The sequence below is a fragment of the Heliconius melpomene genome, chromosome 20 (genome assembly GCF_056956725.1).
Source record: "Heliconius melpomene rosina isolate 202511_hmr_F chromosome 20, ASM5695672v1, whole genome shotgun sequence".
NCBI lineage: Eukaryota > Metazoa > Arthropoda > Insecta > Lepidoptera > Nymphalidae > Heliconius > Heliconius melpomene.
In genome coordinates this window covers 14,358,971-14,378,064 of record NC_140408.1, presented here as the reverse complement: position 1 = coordinate 14,378,064, position 19,094 = coordinate 14,358,971, and the positions used below count along the sequence as shown (strand labels likewise).

The 19,094-nt window shown below is 33.2% G+C and overlaps 1 protein-coding gene across 1 annotated transcript; it reads right to left on the bottom strand.

Annotated features, from left to right (window-relative positions):
• Positions 1–16,288: 16,288 nt before the first annotated feature.
• Positions 16,289–16,944, bottom strand: LOC146528155 (uncharacterized). Its single transcript, XM_085204590.1, has 2 exons — positions 16,912–16,944; positions 16,289–16,630 (listed from the first exon to the last, which is right to left on the bottom strand). Exons 1-2 carry the CDS (start codon positions 16,942–16,944, stop codon positions 16,289–16,291), a joined length of 375 nt encoding a protein of 124 aa, XP_085060716.1.
• Between the last annotated feature and the right edge of the window lie 2,150 nt (positions 16,945–19,094).

The following is a 19,094-nucleotide window of genomic DNA, read 5'->3' as shown; positions in this document are numbered from 1 at the left end:
TGCCGAGCGGCTGACGCTCGCGCCGCCGCCACCGCCGCCGCCGCCGGTGCCACCACGTGCCCGCGGACCGGCTGCGCCCGCGCCGATCCGGTGCAAGCCGTCGTCATCGAGCGGAGGTGCGCTGGATTGCGCGCTAGCCGAGTTGCCTGAAGCTCTCGCCGTAACCGCGTGCCGCTCCGCCGCCTCGAGCGCCAATGCCAATTCCACCGCTCGCTTGTAGTCTAACTTACTCTCTGCGAAGATTCTTGATCGCATATCTTCATCGAACAGTCCCGAAACAAATTGATCCCTCAAACATACTTCTAAACAAGAACCAAAGTTGCACGTTTTCGCAAGATGTTTTAATGCTTGTAGGTATTCACGAATACTTTCTCCTTGTCTTTGCACACGTTGGCGAAAAATGTGCCTCTCCGCGATCTCGGACCGTTCCGGTTCTAAATGTTCCTTTACTAACTTTACAAGGTCGCCGTAAGACTTTGTTTCAGGTATGCTGGGAGCACACAAGTCGCACATTAAATCGTAGCATTCCGCACCCACTACAGTTACCAACGTGGCAACTTCCAATGACTTATCTATGTTATTCAACATAATAAACTGATTCACTCGTCGAACATAAGCGTCCCAATTGCCATTTCCTAAATTATATGGTTCAACTCGTCCAATAGGCATTGTTATAAAATTTCGAACTAACACGTGTAAGTAAATGATCCTCGTCGCCACTGTTGTGTTTAGGGACACGTCAATGAGACACGACAGCTCAACGCAGACTGGTTTATTACTCACTACAGATTTACGATACAGAACAGAAATATTTCGATTTTGCAGCTAATGTTGTAGGTATTTTTTATTTATCATTATATCTAATTTAATCTAAGTTGGCATAATAAGGTGCTAAAGAAATAAATTAATAATACACCGTAGTGGCGCAGTGGTACAAGCGTGTGACTGTACGCGACGGTTGTGGATTCGATTCCCACTCTATGAATTATTTTCATTTCCTCGAGCGGTGGACAAACCTTACAACAATTGAGCGCAGTAATTGACACAAGAGTTTTCTGGCTTCTCTTCTAAATGCCTTAATAAAATACCTGTAATTTTTACTCACTTTTATTTCGTTTACTTGTAAACTTTGTACCTAATTTAATTATACGCTCTTAGAATTATATATATATATTATGAAACTCAGCAGTTCTACTTAGCTTAGGTGACAATACAACAATCCATATCATCCAGCTGCTCTAATGATGGAGCCAGGACCTGAATATTGGAACTCTTCAATGGATACTAGTGACCCATTTAAGTTAAAGCTTAGGATGTAATTTATACAGCGAGCATCACTTAGTAAATACATACAATAAAACAAATTATCAATGTTATGGGAATTTTGCTCCATGAAAAGTGCATTTAACCTCGCTCAAACAAAGAGACGTATATTTATAAAGTCAGTGTTTTACCTTCTATTATGTTGGTAAATGCAGCCAAGAATAGCTTTTCTCATATATCTTCCATGCACAGACAGCGATCAGACACAATTTTATTATAGTAATAGATAAATAAATAATTTAAAATATCTTACAAAAATCACTAAGAGCCAGCTTTTAAAAGTATTTATTTACAAGAGTTAGTTTGTTCTAGTATCAATCTTTCAATTGTAATACGACACGGGGTAAAGTGCCGTTGCAAATATTAGGGGTCATTCCTATTGACTGACAAAATCAAAGAGCTATTTGTATTGGTAATATGTGGTGTATAAATATTAAATTTGGTTGGCTAAGTCCGTTTTGTGATGGTTGGGAGTTCGATTTCATTTTCGGGAAGTGTGTAATTTTCAATATAATCCCTTTTCAGCCCATATAGTAGGGTAGGTAGAGGGAGCCTAGTGTTGATGTTGCAAAATCCAACACTGTGTTTTGTCTTCTTCTTGTCTTCTCAGATTAGAGAAATGAAAATAATTCATTACCCCGAGCGAGAATCGAACTCACATCCGTAAAGTTCACAGTCAGACGCTGGCTGATTGTTGCATTGAATTGATTTTATATCTTGAGCTAAACACTTAACACACGCAATGCCCGCCTACAGCTTTCTTTTTTAAAATATTTTTTTTATAAAGAAGCCTGTATCCCGCACATAGCAGTGTAAGCAAAGGTAACCTAGGTCCTAGTGTTAGGACACTCAATTTTCGAGACATGACGTGTTGAGTGGCGTAACTCAACGGCGCGAACAATCACAAATTACAATTCTAAAAAACTACATATAACTAAAACTACATGAAATAATGTCCAACATAACTATTGATTTCTCCATTCCAAGTAAATAAAAGTCCATTTTATAGTAATACAGTGTATCGTGTTCGTGTGTTAGCAAATTGCTGGAAACGTAATACCTTGCGAATTTGAGAGGCGACAGGGGCGGAGTGACGAACTGATCACCAACATAGGATATAAATATATGTCATCTATATATATATATATATAAATTCGAAAGGTCACACACTCATCACGAAATCTCAGAAACTACATGTGCTAGGAATCTCAAATTTTGCATAGGAGTTACTTATAGGACGTAGGTGCTCGCTAAGACGGGAATTTGCAATATTCGACTTCTAAGGGGTTGTTTTTGGGGTTGAGAATTTGTATGAAACTTCGTTACTACAAATGCTAGGAGTCTCAAATTTTGCACGGATGTCACTTATAGGAGAGGAGAGGTACTCATAGAGAGAGAAATTAATAATAACAGAGTTTACGCAGGCGAAGCCGCGGGCGGACCGCTAGTAATAAATATTTATATGCAGTTCTTTCTGTTCATGTTGTAAAAACCAAAAGTGGCGTTGAGTTCTGTAATGCTTGCGAGTTTATATGTCAGCTAAATCATTTATAAAATACGATAAGTACCTACTATTTGATAATCACCTATTAGCCAGTCGTGATACAGGAGCACAAACGCGACTGCTTGTGGATTCGATTCTCACCCGAGGGAATGAAATATTTATTTTAAATTTATATTTTAATTTCTTCGCTCTGGTGTCGAGGCAAAGCGTGGCGTTGAGTTACGCCACTCAACACGCAATGCCTCCAGAATTCAGCGAGTGATGGGGAACTAAGTGTTTTAACACTAGGCTCCCTCTGCTTACACAGCTACAAGCGAGATACAGCATGAAACTGAAATAAAATATTATTATATACAGACATTTTTATATATAAAAAAAACAAAATGTTGCATCAAAACGAACAAACTATAAGTAAATCGACAAATAATGGTGCAGTCTGCAGTCCGCCTCTGTCGACGTCAAGCGGCGTGTTTACAAGCACTACGCTGTATGTACGATATTGATGGCTCCATCACCACATGTTGTGTGGATGTGGCATGTTTACTTAAATAGTGTCTGTTTGTAAACGCGACGGTTGTGGTTCGATTCCCACTCAAAGGCATAAACTATTTCCTTTTGTTTTCTTTGCGAGGATATAAATAAAATGAGGGTATAAATAACATTAAAATACAGGAATTTTACAGCACGAAATTAAGAAATATCGTTAAGACTTAAATTTATAGATTTACAATTAAAAACGATGCTATCTAACTAGTGATAAAGTGAAAATTGAATTTCCAACCGTCGTATTTACAAACAGACCCTTAAAAAAATAATCGGCCCTTAAAATAAACCATTCGTTAAAAAATGAAAAGAAAATCAGTTCTATTCTAGGACATCCAAATTATATAAAGATAATCCCTTCCCACATCCCAGTCGCATGTAGTTATGACATAACATTGTGTAGTAACATTCAATTTAATGTATCGAGTTATAAAATACTTACAAATGTATTTTTAGTTTGTTATTTTATTTTTCTTCTGTTATATGAAAAATATTTATGTATATAGACGTTTGCCTTTTTGCCTTTTAATTAATACATTTAATGAAACTAAAACAAAATGATTGATTAAACTACCGAATTTAATTATTACTCGATTTAAAAAAAGTCTACTTACGGTGCTTTTGGGTTCGATAAATGTGGTGTATCTAAAAATCGAAATGGTTAGTGCCACTTGACAAACTATAAATTTTTACTTTATGTATTATTAATTTCTTTTTTCCGCTTCACGCTGTATCCCGCATATGACAGGAGAGATATTGGAAATCTGAGAACCCCGTTAAAACACTCCGTTCCTTATTAAGACACTTCCTGCCGAATACTTAAGGCGAGTGGCGGAGCTTCACTCTGCGCTTTACCTTGTTACTAAGAGAAGAAATGAAAATATTTAATATTTCTTTCCCCCGAGTGGTAATAGAACTCACAACCGTCGATTTTATAATGAGACGCTGCCACTATACATCCATAACTATATTTTCGCCTCATATTTATGTAATTTTACTAAACTTACTAAAAGCTTGAATATAAATAAAAATATCTTGTAATTTTATATTACACTCAAAATCATTAAACATATCTATCTACACAGGTGGTCTATTTTCCTTTTTTTCAACACAAAGGTTAAGTAACACTAACTTCACTAAAAAAAGTCATGTTCTCACAAACCCTTGCAATTGTAGCAAAATGGCGTTAAAAAAATATAAAACATTCGTTACGGGATTAGCGAGTTCAGCAAAAAGTCGATAAAAGGTATTACTTTAAAAGACCTCACGCGAAGATTACAAAATAAATGTTAATTTGATTTTAAAATTTGTTATTTAAAAAAAAGAAATTCAATTATGTATATAAAAATTGTAAATTGAAATTAATAGTAAAAAATAATTAATGAAACTTGACAAGTCCAACTGAGATTTTGCAATCATATACGATAAATCACATTGAAATTTAGTAAAATATATCATTAATTAATGTTGTTTTTTTTTAATTTACTTAAAATAAATAGTTTTATTTTTTCTCACGCATCTACCATATTTTCAAAAGGAAAGTGCATGATGGCATTGCAATCTGCCCTCCCTCACTGTCCACAGTCGGTTTACTGGTTACCTCTGAAAAATTCCAATCTCCATCATCACACCAGCTCGTTGATACCATAATATTACAAGGTCTAAGATTTTATTATATAATGCAACTCTACCTAATAAAAAAAATTAAAAATATAGTAAACATAAACGTAAATTCAACACCAATACAAAATTACAAACATAATAATTACCCAACTGCGTCATTAGTATTGTTATAATATGAAGTATTTTTTATTTGTTTTAGCTTTGTATGCGGGTACAGAGAGGACCCACTGTTAGATTTCCAAACTCTCCACCCAACTGTCAATACATTGAAATTTGCGTGGCGGAACTCAACACCGCGCTTTATGAAAGTCAAATCCACAACCGTTGTGTTTTTAGTCAGACACTAAGCTACTCTAGTTAGAAATCATTTAAGAAATTCTCATAAACATTTAATTACATATCCATTACAAAAACATCAGAACAACCCCATTTAAAATATTTAAATAATAAATAAAACAAAAGTAACAAGAAACGCAACGATAAAACCTAGTCTCAAACACCCAAGCCCCTCACCCTTTGCCATTTTATCAAAAAAAGTACACAACGCATGAATGCACCCAAAAAAAAGAACAATGACAATATGGCCGACTAATTTGACAATTGACATTAAAAAACGCGCCATTTCAATTCACAGATAATTTATCGATGTTTTCGTATAATAAAAGTGATACTAATGATGTATTTTCATTTTATAATTTTACAATTTCTTTTATTTATTTATTTTTTTGTTAAAGAAATAAATATAATATGTCGACATTCGAGTTGTTATACGCTACAGTTAGTTTTAAAGCGGTTAATGTTTACAAATCGTTATTGTAGTGTTGTATTGTTGGGAGTTTAGTCATTGTTGGTAACGAACGGTCTTGATTTTGTGTAGATGACAAATTTGTTTTATGTCTTTTATTTTATTCGATAATCACGCCTTTTCTTTTAGTTTCACTTAGATGCGCAGATATTATAATATACATATAGTGATAAGAGTTAATCTCTATTATGTAACAAGACGCTGCGAGTTCGCTTCCCATTCAAAGAAATGGTTATATTTAAATTATTTTTATTTCCCAGTTTTTTGTGAAATTGAAAACGTGAAATGTCTCGAAATTTGGAAGAAACTGAGAAAATTAGTGTTTTAATACTTAATTCCTTTACTACATTTTACAATTTCTTTGCTAATGCAACCTATTAAAGTATTGGCCCAATTTTTTTTGTCATAACATTTCGTTAATGATAAATAAAATATTAAGTAGTCATAATAAACCAAACTCTTTTTTAATGAATTGACTACAGACTAACAAATTGTATAGACGATTAGAACAAGTTTTATAAATATTCTTCCGCTACATAAATTTTGATGCAAATTTATTATTGTCTCTTAGGAACTACTGAACTGAAAGATATTTTTAACCGACTTAATTTTTGAAAAAAGGTGGTTTTATATTCGTTAACTATATTTCTTGTGTTGTATAATGTAACATATGTAATGTTAAGGACAGAATTCGGCAGAAACTGGGAAACGCAATTGTCTTAATGGGAACGGAGTGTCTTATCACTAGGTTCCCAGGTAACTTAACCTAGAGTTAAGACACTCCGTTCCCAGGTTCTCTCTGCCTACCCTGCCATGAAAAAAGAGAATATTTATCGAGGAAGGCTATAGGCTTTATTCCATCACGTTACTCATTTCGATGTCACCCAGTCGTAAGTGCGATCAGAGTTGCCTATATGTTATTCACACTCAGTAGTTATTTTCATTTGGTCGCGGAGCGAGGCCGCATATAAAAGCTTGTATTAAATAACGTAATCAAAACCATTCCAATAGGTATAGTAAGCCAAACAAAAATAAAAAAACAACAAAACCGTTACAAACACGTCCATCTTCGTCCGTTAAAAAACGATGACTCTATTCCAATTTCGAAAAATTGAAATATTTTTAAATTCGTGGATTTTCCAGAACTTTCCTTTGGCAACGTTCGCGTTCGGTTTTGAAATTTAGAAAACGAAATTCCAAATTTGAAAATTTGAAATGGGCGGGAAAGCTCAATCAAAACGAGAGACTGCTACAGGCAGCTGCCATTTTTGCTTTTTGTTTTTTCCACCTGCACTGTACCTGAACCTACATTTTGTGTTAGAAATAGAAATTTTAGGTTTAGCTTTTTCTGATGAAAATAAAGGAAAATAATATTGTACGTAACGGTGTGAATATTTATACTCTTTTCCCTATTTTTTATTGAAACAAGAAATTTCTAGCATCACATATCATAGGCATATAAATAGAGATATTTTTCAGCACGGGCTTAGTGTTTAGTTTTAAATGGATCTTATAATGTAAAGGATTTTTTTATTTTTAGACTTAATGATGGTGGGTACCAGCATATTAACTATTCTACGGTAGACACTGCTCTCTCGCCTCCTCCATTCCTACGCTCATAATTAGTTTAACATAAAAATAGCTTTATCACTCTTATCACAAAACCTAGGGCCGTGGAAGGCCTGACCTCCAGATGTTAACAAGATTTAATGACAACGTAGTACGAAATTTAAGTATTATTATAAGTAGGTACACTGTGTGAGTACGTGTCCCTGGAAAATATCTCTAGATACTCCCATAACTACTATAATTTTACCTCACAGGCAGCTATTTTGTGCTTGCACTTCTTCAGGGACAGAGTAGGTACCCACTTCCTTACCCAACCGGAGTCGCAGTAAAAGCTTAGTAAAGTAAATTCTTTTAAATATCTTCAATAGGGCTAACAGCATTAACCTCATGTTCGAAAAAAAAACTATAATTTTATTCACGGTTTTATTCTTGCGCTACCTAGACAGTCAATGTTTATTTATAGTTATAGTTCAATATTTAAACTCTTACCCCTTATTTTATTACTATAGAAAATCCATTAAATAGATAAATAGAAACACATTCTATAGAAGTGTTAAAATTACAATACATGTACAAATTTACGATATTTTAATAATATTACCTGTGGGGTCGTAACTTACGTTATATATTTTATTTAATATTAGAAATCCATTCACGGTCCATTTGCTTATTAATTTATAGACTCATGTGAACTTCTTGTTAGGGAAAAATTCTTGTAAGGATTTGTAAGAAGAAAAATGTGTAATTTATAAGATTTTTTTATTTTATTTCTAAGGCGATTTGGTTAAATGAGTAGTGGCGCAGGCATAAGCGTGTGACTGTAAATACGACGACTGTGGGTTCGAATTCCACTCGAGGAACGAAATATTTAATGTTTTCTTTACCTCTCACTCTTAACATGCATTGCCTCTCGAATTCAACAGAAAGTGGGGTACGATAGTGTCAAAATAGATTACCCTGATCAGGGTAATTCTGGGTATCCGTGGAAAAAAAACTAAATGATATTCTAAAAATTCTTTAGTAGGTACTAAATATAAAAGATATTTTACTTAAGTAATTGTTATCGTTACAATACATGTACAAAGTTACGATATTTTAATAATATTATCTGTGGGGTCGTAACTTATATTTTATTTATTCTTTGCCTATCACAAACCTATTTACAGACCATTTGCTTTTTAATTTATTGATAGGTACCTGAGATCGGATATAAAGTAAAATATTTTATATGAAATAAGTAAGTATTACGTGAAAGAAGCTTAACGGAAGGCCAACTGTATTCAGTGACTGACTGATTGAAATCTTGAATCTTAAAATTTTACAAGTAAGTTTTTTTGTAGTTCTTAATTGAACACTTACGCCCGTATTTAAAAACCACTCTCAACTCTGAGATCAATCTTGAGACGCGGTTTTATTTAATATATTATAATTTCTGAATAACAGCAGCATTTTAAGTTCTGCATAAGCCAGCCCAAATCTAAGATTCCACATGTATAAAATAATTATATATGGAAATGTACTATAATAATATATGTTAAAAAAATAAATTAAATAAATTAAGGAAAAGAAAAAAAAAATAGAAAAGAAAGAAAAAAAAAAAAGATTGTCGGTAGGGGTCTCATCCAACCCCTCTAGTATAAGCTCTAGATATAAGTACAGTTTAAATTGTCCCGAAATTAAGTACGCCACATTAAAAGAACTTTCTTAAAATAAAAAAAAGGCACGGGCAACTATGCGTCCGTGGATGTAGCTTTTAAAATAAAAAAATAAAATAAGCAGCATGTTAAGATCGATCTTAGAATTGAGGGCGGTATATAAAGACGGGCCTGGGAAATGGATTTTCTTAAATCCACTCCTAAGGAAGTTAAATAAGGGATAGAAAAAAGTAATTTGAAACTTTAACTTGACTTACAAGTGAAAAAATACGAACAAAACCGCAATATTCAATAATATTTTTTTATTAAACGCTGTATTCCACAGATAGCAGGGGTATGGAGGCAGAGGAAACTTAGTTTTAAATTCGTAACCCCGTTCCAATTAAGACACTTCTACTCCCCAATTTCCGCGAAATTCTGAAGGCATTATGTGTTAAGTGGCGGAACTCAACGCTGCGCCTTGCCTCATTACCACAAAGAGAAATGTTTGTTAAAATTTTAACAGATAAAAAAACAAACCATCGCATTAATATAATCTATCTTCAATAATTCCGTCACCCCTTAAGACAAGATATAAAGCGTGAATCAATTTTAATTACATTAAAGTGTTTTGTCTCTTTCTGTCATGCAATTGCATGTATGTTCCATCTCGCTCGCACACCAGATGTCTGTCACGTGACCACTTGTCAGGATTTTCTATGCTAGCGCGTCCATGTAGTTAATTTCAATAATTTTGTAATGGACTTAGCTATTTTTAATAATGGAGGATTATATTTTATTGAGGCCAGCCATGGCGCAGGGGCACAAGCGTGTGACTGCAGACGCGACCGGCTATGGGTTCGAATTGGATTCCCACTCGAGGAAATGTTATAATATTTTCATTTCCTCGCTCTGGTAATGAGTGAAAGTGGGAAATGGAAGTGAACGGAGACGGAGTGTCTGAACATTAGGTTCCCTGGTTTCCATTGCCTACAAAAAAATATTTAAAGGCCGTCATACCGCTGTGGCAAAAACGTGAGACTATAACACGCTAGGTTAGATTCCCACTCGGGAAAGTGAATTATTAGTTATCAATATTTTAATTTCTTTGCTCTAGTAACAAGACAAAGTACCTACGATATTGAGTTCCGCTACTCAACAGGCAAATGCCTGGATATTTCAGCGGAAAGTGGGGAACGGAATGTCTTAACACTAGGTTGCTTCACGCTGTATCCCGCATAGTAAGACAAGCAAACTTTTTACAAACGTTTTAAAACAGCATTTTATTTTTCTTTTTTTCTTCCCCACATGGTAGCAGACGCCACGTGTCAGCCACGCGGCTACTTGCCAGGATTTTCTATGCATTTGAACGTTTATTTTATTGCCGCATTTGCTTTGGACATATTTGTTTTATAGACGACTAAAGATTAAAGTGGAAAGAGGAGGTCACGACTTCAATTACAACAGCGTGAAATTGTTGACTTCACCAGCGCGACGGTACGCTACGGTTGTGGATGATATTTCTTCTTACTAAGGGAATGGACCATTCTCGCCACGGTAACAAGACAAAGCGCGGTGTTGAGTTTCGCCACTTAACTCATTTATTTTATTTTTATTTTTAATACTTTATTACACCATAATTGATATTAATTAACCAAAACACAAAACGGAAACTTGTAATTTTACTTTACTTTAAGTTCTTAGCGATAGTTGTCTGTGCTGTCTGTAGTTGTAGTTGACAAAAAAAAACTTTTACTTTATGGGTAGAGCGGAGAACAGAGTTAGTTTAAAATTGATTCAAATTCAAAATATTCTTTATTCAAATAAACTATAAGTTTATATAAGCACTTTTGAATCGTCGAATGAACATATGAACAAAAAGCTACCACCGGTTCGGAAGGCAGTTCTGCTGAGAAGAGCCGGCAAGAAACTCAACAGTTGCTCTTTTCAAAATCAATGGTACGATCTAATACATTAGTTGGCAGCTATCCTGCATTACATTCAATAGACATTAATTCCATACATGTTTGTCCTCTAAGTATTCTTGAACAGTGTAATAAGCTTTACTTGTTAGAATTTTTTTTACTGATATTTTAAATTTTGGAAGTGGCAAATTTAGAATACACTGTGGAATTGATAACTTATAAAATTGATAAAATTGATAAATTTTATACGATAAACTTCTATATACTATAGTTGTAGGAAGGAATACATGAGGTTGTGAGTTCGATATCAACTCGGGGGAAATATTTATTTTAATTTTCTCGTTCTAGCTCTAGTAGGTGCCTATCAAAGCACTGACTTCCACCTTAAGTTAATTTGAGCAGAACGTGGGAAGGAATGTCTTAACACTATTTCCTTCCCCCTACCTACCTTAAGCGGGATGCGGCGTGTTCTCGTATCGTCTTCATCTTACAAAACACTTAAAAAAATGTACTATGTAAAATCTCATCAAAGTACTAATACCCCATAACAAGTATAATAAATTTAAATCTACCCTTCAAGTTATAAGTTAGGAGAGTGTTGCTGACGTTAGTTTAGCGACACGTGTCGTCTGGTCACCATCGATCGAATACTTCATTTTGTTTATCGATGTAAGTATAAAAAGAAAGCTGCTTCACGTTGTATCCCGAGTATAAGCACAGGGAACTTAGTGTTAAGACACTCTGTTCCCTACTTTACACCTAATTTGCGAGATATTATGCTTAATGTCGGAATTCCACACGCTTTCTATTAGAGGGGATAAATTAAAATATAAATGGCGGAGCTCAATTGGGCGTTTTGTCTTGTTATCAGGGCGAGAATAAGATAAAAATACATTTACGTGAGTGAGAATCGAACCCTAAAGCATTGTGTTTACAGTTAGATGTTGTCCAACTGCGCCACGAAGGTCCTTTTTCCTAATTATCCTCAGATTCATTATTTTACCCTTGAATGACGGAATCGAACGCCGCGGTCTGTCTAAACAAATTCAAAAATGAAAATATACATACCACATTAATAATTCTGATATTAATATTTATAATTTAATACATTTTTTTTATACCGGCAAAAAATATGAAATTTATATGTTTATCCCAATAAAAAGAACGTGAGAATCAAACTCCCGACCCCTTAAAACAGAAAAGGTGTACCTCGCGACAATATTTCAAGCAAACACCTAGAGGCGTGATCAAAACAATCTGCAGTTGACATAATACCAATATTTATAACGTAACGCCCATTTGTGATATATTCTTACTTTTTATCTCTAATACTTCCTTTTTTTTATATTTTTAAGTTCCTAATATACCTAGAGGCCGTCGTGGTACAGGGGAACTAGCGTGCGACTGTAAACGCGAAGGTACTTGGTTCGATTCCCGCTCGGGGGGATGGATTATAAATATTAATATTTTCAACGAGTAAAGCGCGGATTTCCGCAACTCAACTTACAATACCTCAAGAATTCAGTGAAAAGTGGGGAACGGTTGTGTCTTAATGGGAACAGAGTGACTTAGCACTGGTTCCCTCTACCCTACCTTGCTATGTGCTGGATTTAGTGTTAGACAGGGAAAACGCAGTATCGCAGTATTCGCTTTACCCTAGTGGAAGAATAAAAAAAGAAAAATCACTACATAAAAAAATATATAAATAAATAATAAAAAATATATAAATAATAATTTTTTTTTCTGATATATCAACTGAAGTAACACGTTCACTGCCATCATCTCCTACGGAAGCAGAATTAATACTAAAAACCCATGTTAATAGTTGTAGACAAAATTTTGTGTTTAAGAATGTGTCACCAGAAGAAATTGTCAAAACTTTTAAAAGCCTTAATTTAAAGAAAACTGGTGACTTATGGGGCATGTCTGTTAAAGTTTTTAATTCAATTATACCTAATATTGCTCCTTACCTTGCTTTAATTTTTAACAATTGTGTAGAATTCGGTACTTTTCCTGATTTAATGAAATATAGCAAAATAGTGCCGCTTTACAAAAGTGGAGATAGATCTGAGCCTGGAAATTACAGACCGATTTCTGTTTTGCCATCCTTAAGTAAAGTATTTGAAAAAATAATGTTCAACCAGCTCACAATTTTCTTAAATATTAACAATTGTTTCCATAGTAAGCAATATGGTTTCACCAAAGGCAAGTCCACTACGGATGCGGGTGCTGCACTCCTAAAGCACATTTATGACGCATGGGAGAGGTCACAAAATGCAATTGGAGTGTTTTGTGACTTATCCAAAGCCTTTGATTGCGTAGACCATGTAACTCTGTTATTAAAATTAAAACATTATGGTATACAGGATACTGCCCTTGACCTTATTGCCTCATATTTAAACCAAAGAATCCAGAAGGTTAGTATAAATAATGTAAAATCATCTGGATCTCCTCTAAAGATGGGCGTTCCACAAGGATCAATTCTTGGTCCCCTTTTATTTCTTCTTTACATTAACGATCTACCTTTTTATGTGAAGAACCTATGTGATATTGTACTTTTCGCGGATGATACCTCTTTAATATTTAAGGTTGACAGAAATAAAATAAACTATGACGATGTGAATAGCGCATTATCGCATATTCTTCGTTGGTTTGATGTTAATAATCTAATGTTAAATGCTAAAAAAACTAAATGTATTGAGTTTGCTTTACAAAATGTAAAAAAAAATAATTTCAGTCTACTAATTAAAGGAGAAACTCTCAATTTGTCGGAATCAGCTATTTTCTTAGGTGTAACTATAGATTCCAAACTCCAGTGGAACGCTCATCTGGAAGCACTTGCGGATAAACTCAGCTCTGCCGCGTTTGCAATTAAAAAAGTAAGACAAATGACGGACGTTGACACTGCCCGATTAGTCTACTATAGCTATTTCCATAGTATTTTATCTTATGGAATGCTGTTATGGGGCAGTGCTTCAGATATCAATTCAATATTTATCCTCCAAAAAAGAGCCGTGAGATATATTTATAAACTAAGAGCGCGAGATTCTCTGCGAGATGTTTTCAAAGATGCAGGTATTCTTACAGTTGCTTCCCAATTTATATACTATAATATTCTCTTTGTCCGACAAAATATACATTGTCATAGTAAACATAGTGACAATCATACGATAGAAACGAGAAATAAAGATAAGATTGTTACTCCAAGTTTTCGCCTCCAAAAAGTTAATAAATCTTTTATGGGTCTGAGCATACGTGTATATAATAAAATTCCACAGTGTATTCTAGATTTGCCACTTCCAAAATTTAAAATATCAGTAAAAAAAATTCTAACAAGTAAAGCTTATTACACTGTTCAAGAATACTTAGAGGACAAACATGTATGGAATTAATGTCTATTGAATGTAATGCAGGATAGCTGCCAACTAATGTATTAGATCGTACCATTGATTTTGAAAAGAGCAACTGTTGAGTTTCTTGCCGGCTCTTCTCAGCAGAACTGCCTTCCGAACCGGTGGTAGCTTTTTGTTCATATGTTCATTCGACGATTCAAAAGTGCTTATTATAAGTTTATTTGAAAAAAAAAAAAAAAAAAAAAAAAAAAAAAAAAAGTACATAGAATAGGTATTGAATATAAGTACCCACTCGTACTTTTCACAGAACCAACTTCTATAAACCCACTGAACTTCTGAAATTAGCGGAATGTTACTAATATTATTTTTGGAGGATTTTTAGTGGTTATTAAACTAGTTAATGTACGATTAATAATTAACTTTAATCTTTTTGATGTTGTATTATTGTGTTTAAAAGTTATACAATGATTATATTTTTTATGATTCGAAAGGGCAGGTAGTAAGAACCTAGAGTCAAGACACTCTTTTTATCATGCATCGCACAAGTGCTGGTGATACTGCGTGTTGAGTGGCTCGACGCTTCGCTTTCACTTGTTTATCATTGCGAGGAAATGAAACATTCCTTCCGAGTGCAACTGGGAATCGAACCCACAATCGTCGAGTTTGCGTTTGTACCATTGGCCCTAGACGGACTCATTGATAATATTACATCTAATTATTTCTTAAAAAATAAACAAAATTTTTAAAAGTAATATTAAAAAATTATATACTTATTTTATAATTTAAATAAATGAAGTATTGTAATTAAAACAAAAGAGACATTTTAAATTATTTATTCCACATTAAATGTATGACACATACAATTATTAATTATTCTTACTAACTAACAAAAATATTTACAAATTTGGTGCATTGTACAGTTAGTTGTAGAGACTTTGTAGAATAAGATTAAGTTACTTACGAGTATATGCTATTTTTCAAATTTATTTTTAAATATTTATAATCTGTATAATGATTTAAGCTTAATCTGTATTGATTTGAAAATTAAAGTGTATCGTTTAATTAATTTTACATAAGTAAATGTTATAAAAAAGTGAACTTTTGTTACTAAAGTGTCATTATTACAATTTTTAATTTAAAGTTATGATAAAAAAGTTATGATAAAAATGTAAATCTGTTGGAATGTCAAAGATGAATTTAACTACTTATTACATAACATTTTTTTTTAAATTAAAATAAATTTGAATTACTTTATATTTTAATGTGTACCCTAAAATATGTTACAATATATTTTGTCTCTATATTTACAATCAAAGCCACATGTAATATAAATAAAAAAAACTATTATTATAATGCCACAGATAGATAAAATATAATTATTTTAAAAATATAAATTGCAGATTTATGATATATTTCATCATTGCAACCTAGTGTCAAAATTTAGGGCACTCAATTTCCCACGCACCGCACTATTATCGAGACATTGCGTGTTAAATGGCGGAACTCGACGCCTCGCTTTGTCTACCAGAGTGGGTAAATGAAAATAATTAATACTATCATTCTCCCTCGTGACGATCAAAATCGAATCTAAAGGAATAGTGCTTTCAGACGCTGTCCTGTCCTCCAACATCATTACTGTTACTGATCATTTATGAAGGACTACGAAAAGAAATAGTTTCAAAAATATAACAGATGAATACATTTAAGTGATGTAAACGCAAATAACAAAAATATATTCAGCAAACATATATGTACTCGTATCATTCCAAGTTATATTGTTGTTATTGGTCAATAATTATAATATTTTTCGAGGTTGTCATTATTTCTTTATACTAAACTAAATCCACAAGTAAAAGTTAGTTTCTGCAATACAAGGAAGAAAATTAATTTTGACTATATTTATCCCAAATATCTATTATAATTAATTATAATCTGTGCAATATACAAACTATAATTTTAAATAGTATAATTATAAAGTTAATAGGTACATCACTAGTTTAGAAAACACGTCAAGTTACATTTATTTCTTCATCAGAGGCGCTCGCATCACTATCGAAATCCTCTTCCTCCATATTGCTATAAACATTTTCCCGCGCAAATAACGAATTGGTAGCCACCTTGTCGTCAAAACGATAATCATTAGATGTGGTAGTATAAATTTTATTTTTAATTTCATCGTCTTCGTTGGAAATCGGTGACATTTTGGGTTTATCCACTTCAGCATCAGATAGATCTGGGTGAGGATTATTTTTATTGGGTAGAGTTTGCTCCCTGGAGCCGCCGGACGCGAGAAGTTCTCTCTCTTTAGAGTTCCGCCATTTCATGCGACGGTTTTGAAACCAGATCTTTACCTGTAAAAGAAATATTAAATTAATTAATGTATAGATAATTAAAATAAAGACCTTTGAAGCGCAATGGTACAGCGTGTGACTGTGAAAACGGGATGCTTGTGGGTTCAATTCCCTCTGATTCGGCTCTCTAGCTCTTGTAGCAAGGGAAAGTGCGGCGTTGAATTCCACCTCTTAAAACACAATGTCTCGAATATTCGACGGTGCGTAGGGCAGAGTATCTTAACACTAAGTTTTTCTGCCTACCCTGCTATATGCGGAATACAGTATGAAACTAAAAATACCTCAAAATTCGAACCCACGACCCAATCACCCATGTCATACGGTTTCGCAATAAAAATATGCGTTAAACTAAAAATAGAAAAAGAACCATTCTGAACCCCAATTGCGTATACAATAACAAAAGAACACGCCCACCATCAATAAGCCAACGTCACCCACAAATCCATTCTTTACACCAAAAACTGTTATTTCACCCAAAAAAAAGAAAAATAGAAAAAAGAAGCGATTCATAACATTAACGATTATTGTTTTTTTATTACATTTTTTCTTTTGCTAACGCACGCGTTGTTTTTTTATTATTTCAATTTGTCTTTAAATTAAGTAATTATGATACGTTTATAGAAAATGTTTTAAGAGAACAAGGATTTGAACGTGGGCCATTATGACTACTTTAAATATGTTTAAAATGGTTAATTATGATTTTCATTCTACTTTTTTTTACCACTTAGTAGTTAGTACGGAAGGTAATTTAATAATATTATTCATTATTCTATCACTATCGTCTAAAAATTGACGATTCATAACCGACAGGGGAGCAACTGTAAACGCGAAAGTTTGTGGGTTCCATTCTCACTCGAGGTAAATATCGAGGAGAAGAAATATTTAATATTTTAATTTCCTCGAGGCAAAACGCGGCATTGAACGCCCAACATGCAATGCCTCTATAAGAACAGAAGTATTTAAATGAGAATGGAGTGTCTTAACGCTATGTTCCCAGGTTTCCTCTGCCTACTCTGCTACTTTTTGATTATAGTGTGAAGCTAAAAAAAAAATGACATTTAATAACATTTCTCTTTGTCTACCAGAGTAAGAACCTCTGGAATCTCCAGGTGTGGAGTGAATCCACGACCATAGCATTTTCAATCAGACGTTCCACGGCGGCATCATCAATTCTATCCATTGATGAAATGATCATATTGATAAATGCAGATTAACAAAAATATAAATAATGTACTTTCATAGAAACCTTTATACATAGGCATCAAAATAATTATTTCTTCACAAAATAAATTCACAATTTTTACAACATAATGTTAGTGATAGCCGTAGATGATAGATGATCTATGCATTTTATTTTTACTTTAAAAAATTATCGCTATAACAGCATAGTTGGGATGGCTTTGGCTAAAAAAGATAGTTGCTGATTCGCAATACACTTAGAAGAATAAGAGTAAGTATATATTGAGAAATTAGAATATGCAAAAACTAGTAAAAACTTTTCAAAAAGTAATTGACGGACTTAAAAGTTCCTTTATTAGCTCTATGTCGTCTTTGCCTACATCGTAATAGGTAGTTAATGCTAAACATGTGTATTATTTTTTTTATTCAAAATATAATTATTTACAAATTAACTGTTAGATTTACTATTATTTTTAATCTCTCTTGGACTGAAAATACTGATTTTGGTAAATCGTTATTAATAAATAAAAATATTATCAGTTTGGAAGTCGTAAGGCACTTTTGGTAAGAAGAACAAACATGTAACTCAACAGATGCTCTTTTAAAATGACTAATTTTATCTAGATTTTTATAATTTCCATATTCTTTAATATTAGTAGACATCTAAATTTGTGACAAAAACGGATATGAATTGAAAATGACAAATCACTTCCACGGAACCAATCGGTTATTGATCGTTTTCGAAATTCGAACGAATCATTTGTCAATTTTAAATGTCGAATGCTTTTTGGCGCGACTTTTGTTCGATAATTGAAATGTGAGACGAATTATGTAGATGTCAAAAAAGTTTTTTTTTTTATATAATCTAATCAAATCTAATTTTATTATAATTAATTATTTTGTTTTGTAGTTATAAATTATCTTAAACGACTGATTTCAATTGCTTAATCTTAATTAAGCTAGTTTGTATATTATGTACCTCCTGAATATCTTCATTGTAATAGCCATTTTATTGGTTTTCACTTACTGTAATTCTTTTTAATATTATTTATTTATATAACTTTCTACTATATTAGGTAATTACTAATTAAATATCCGCTATTAGGGAAAATTATTATTAAAATTATATAAAACTTGGCCGCATTTGTTTTTGTTTTTATTTTGTTTGAATAATGTGTTTTTCGAACTACGCGCCACGCTTTGCCTCGGGACCTGAGCAAGGATATGAAAATACTTAATATTTCATTTTGTCGAGTCGGAATTGTATCCAAAACCTGTCGTGTTG

Coding starts and splice junctions, on each gene's coding strand:
- LOC146528155 (XM_085204590.1), bottom strand. CDS start 16,944: ATGGGTGATTGGGTCGTGGGTTCGAATTTTGAG. Junction 16,631..16,911: donor TCGTGGGTTCGAATTTTGAG/GTATTTTTAGTT, acceptor TTTCTTTTACAG/GTAAAGATCTGGTTTCAAAA.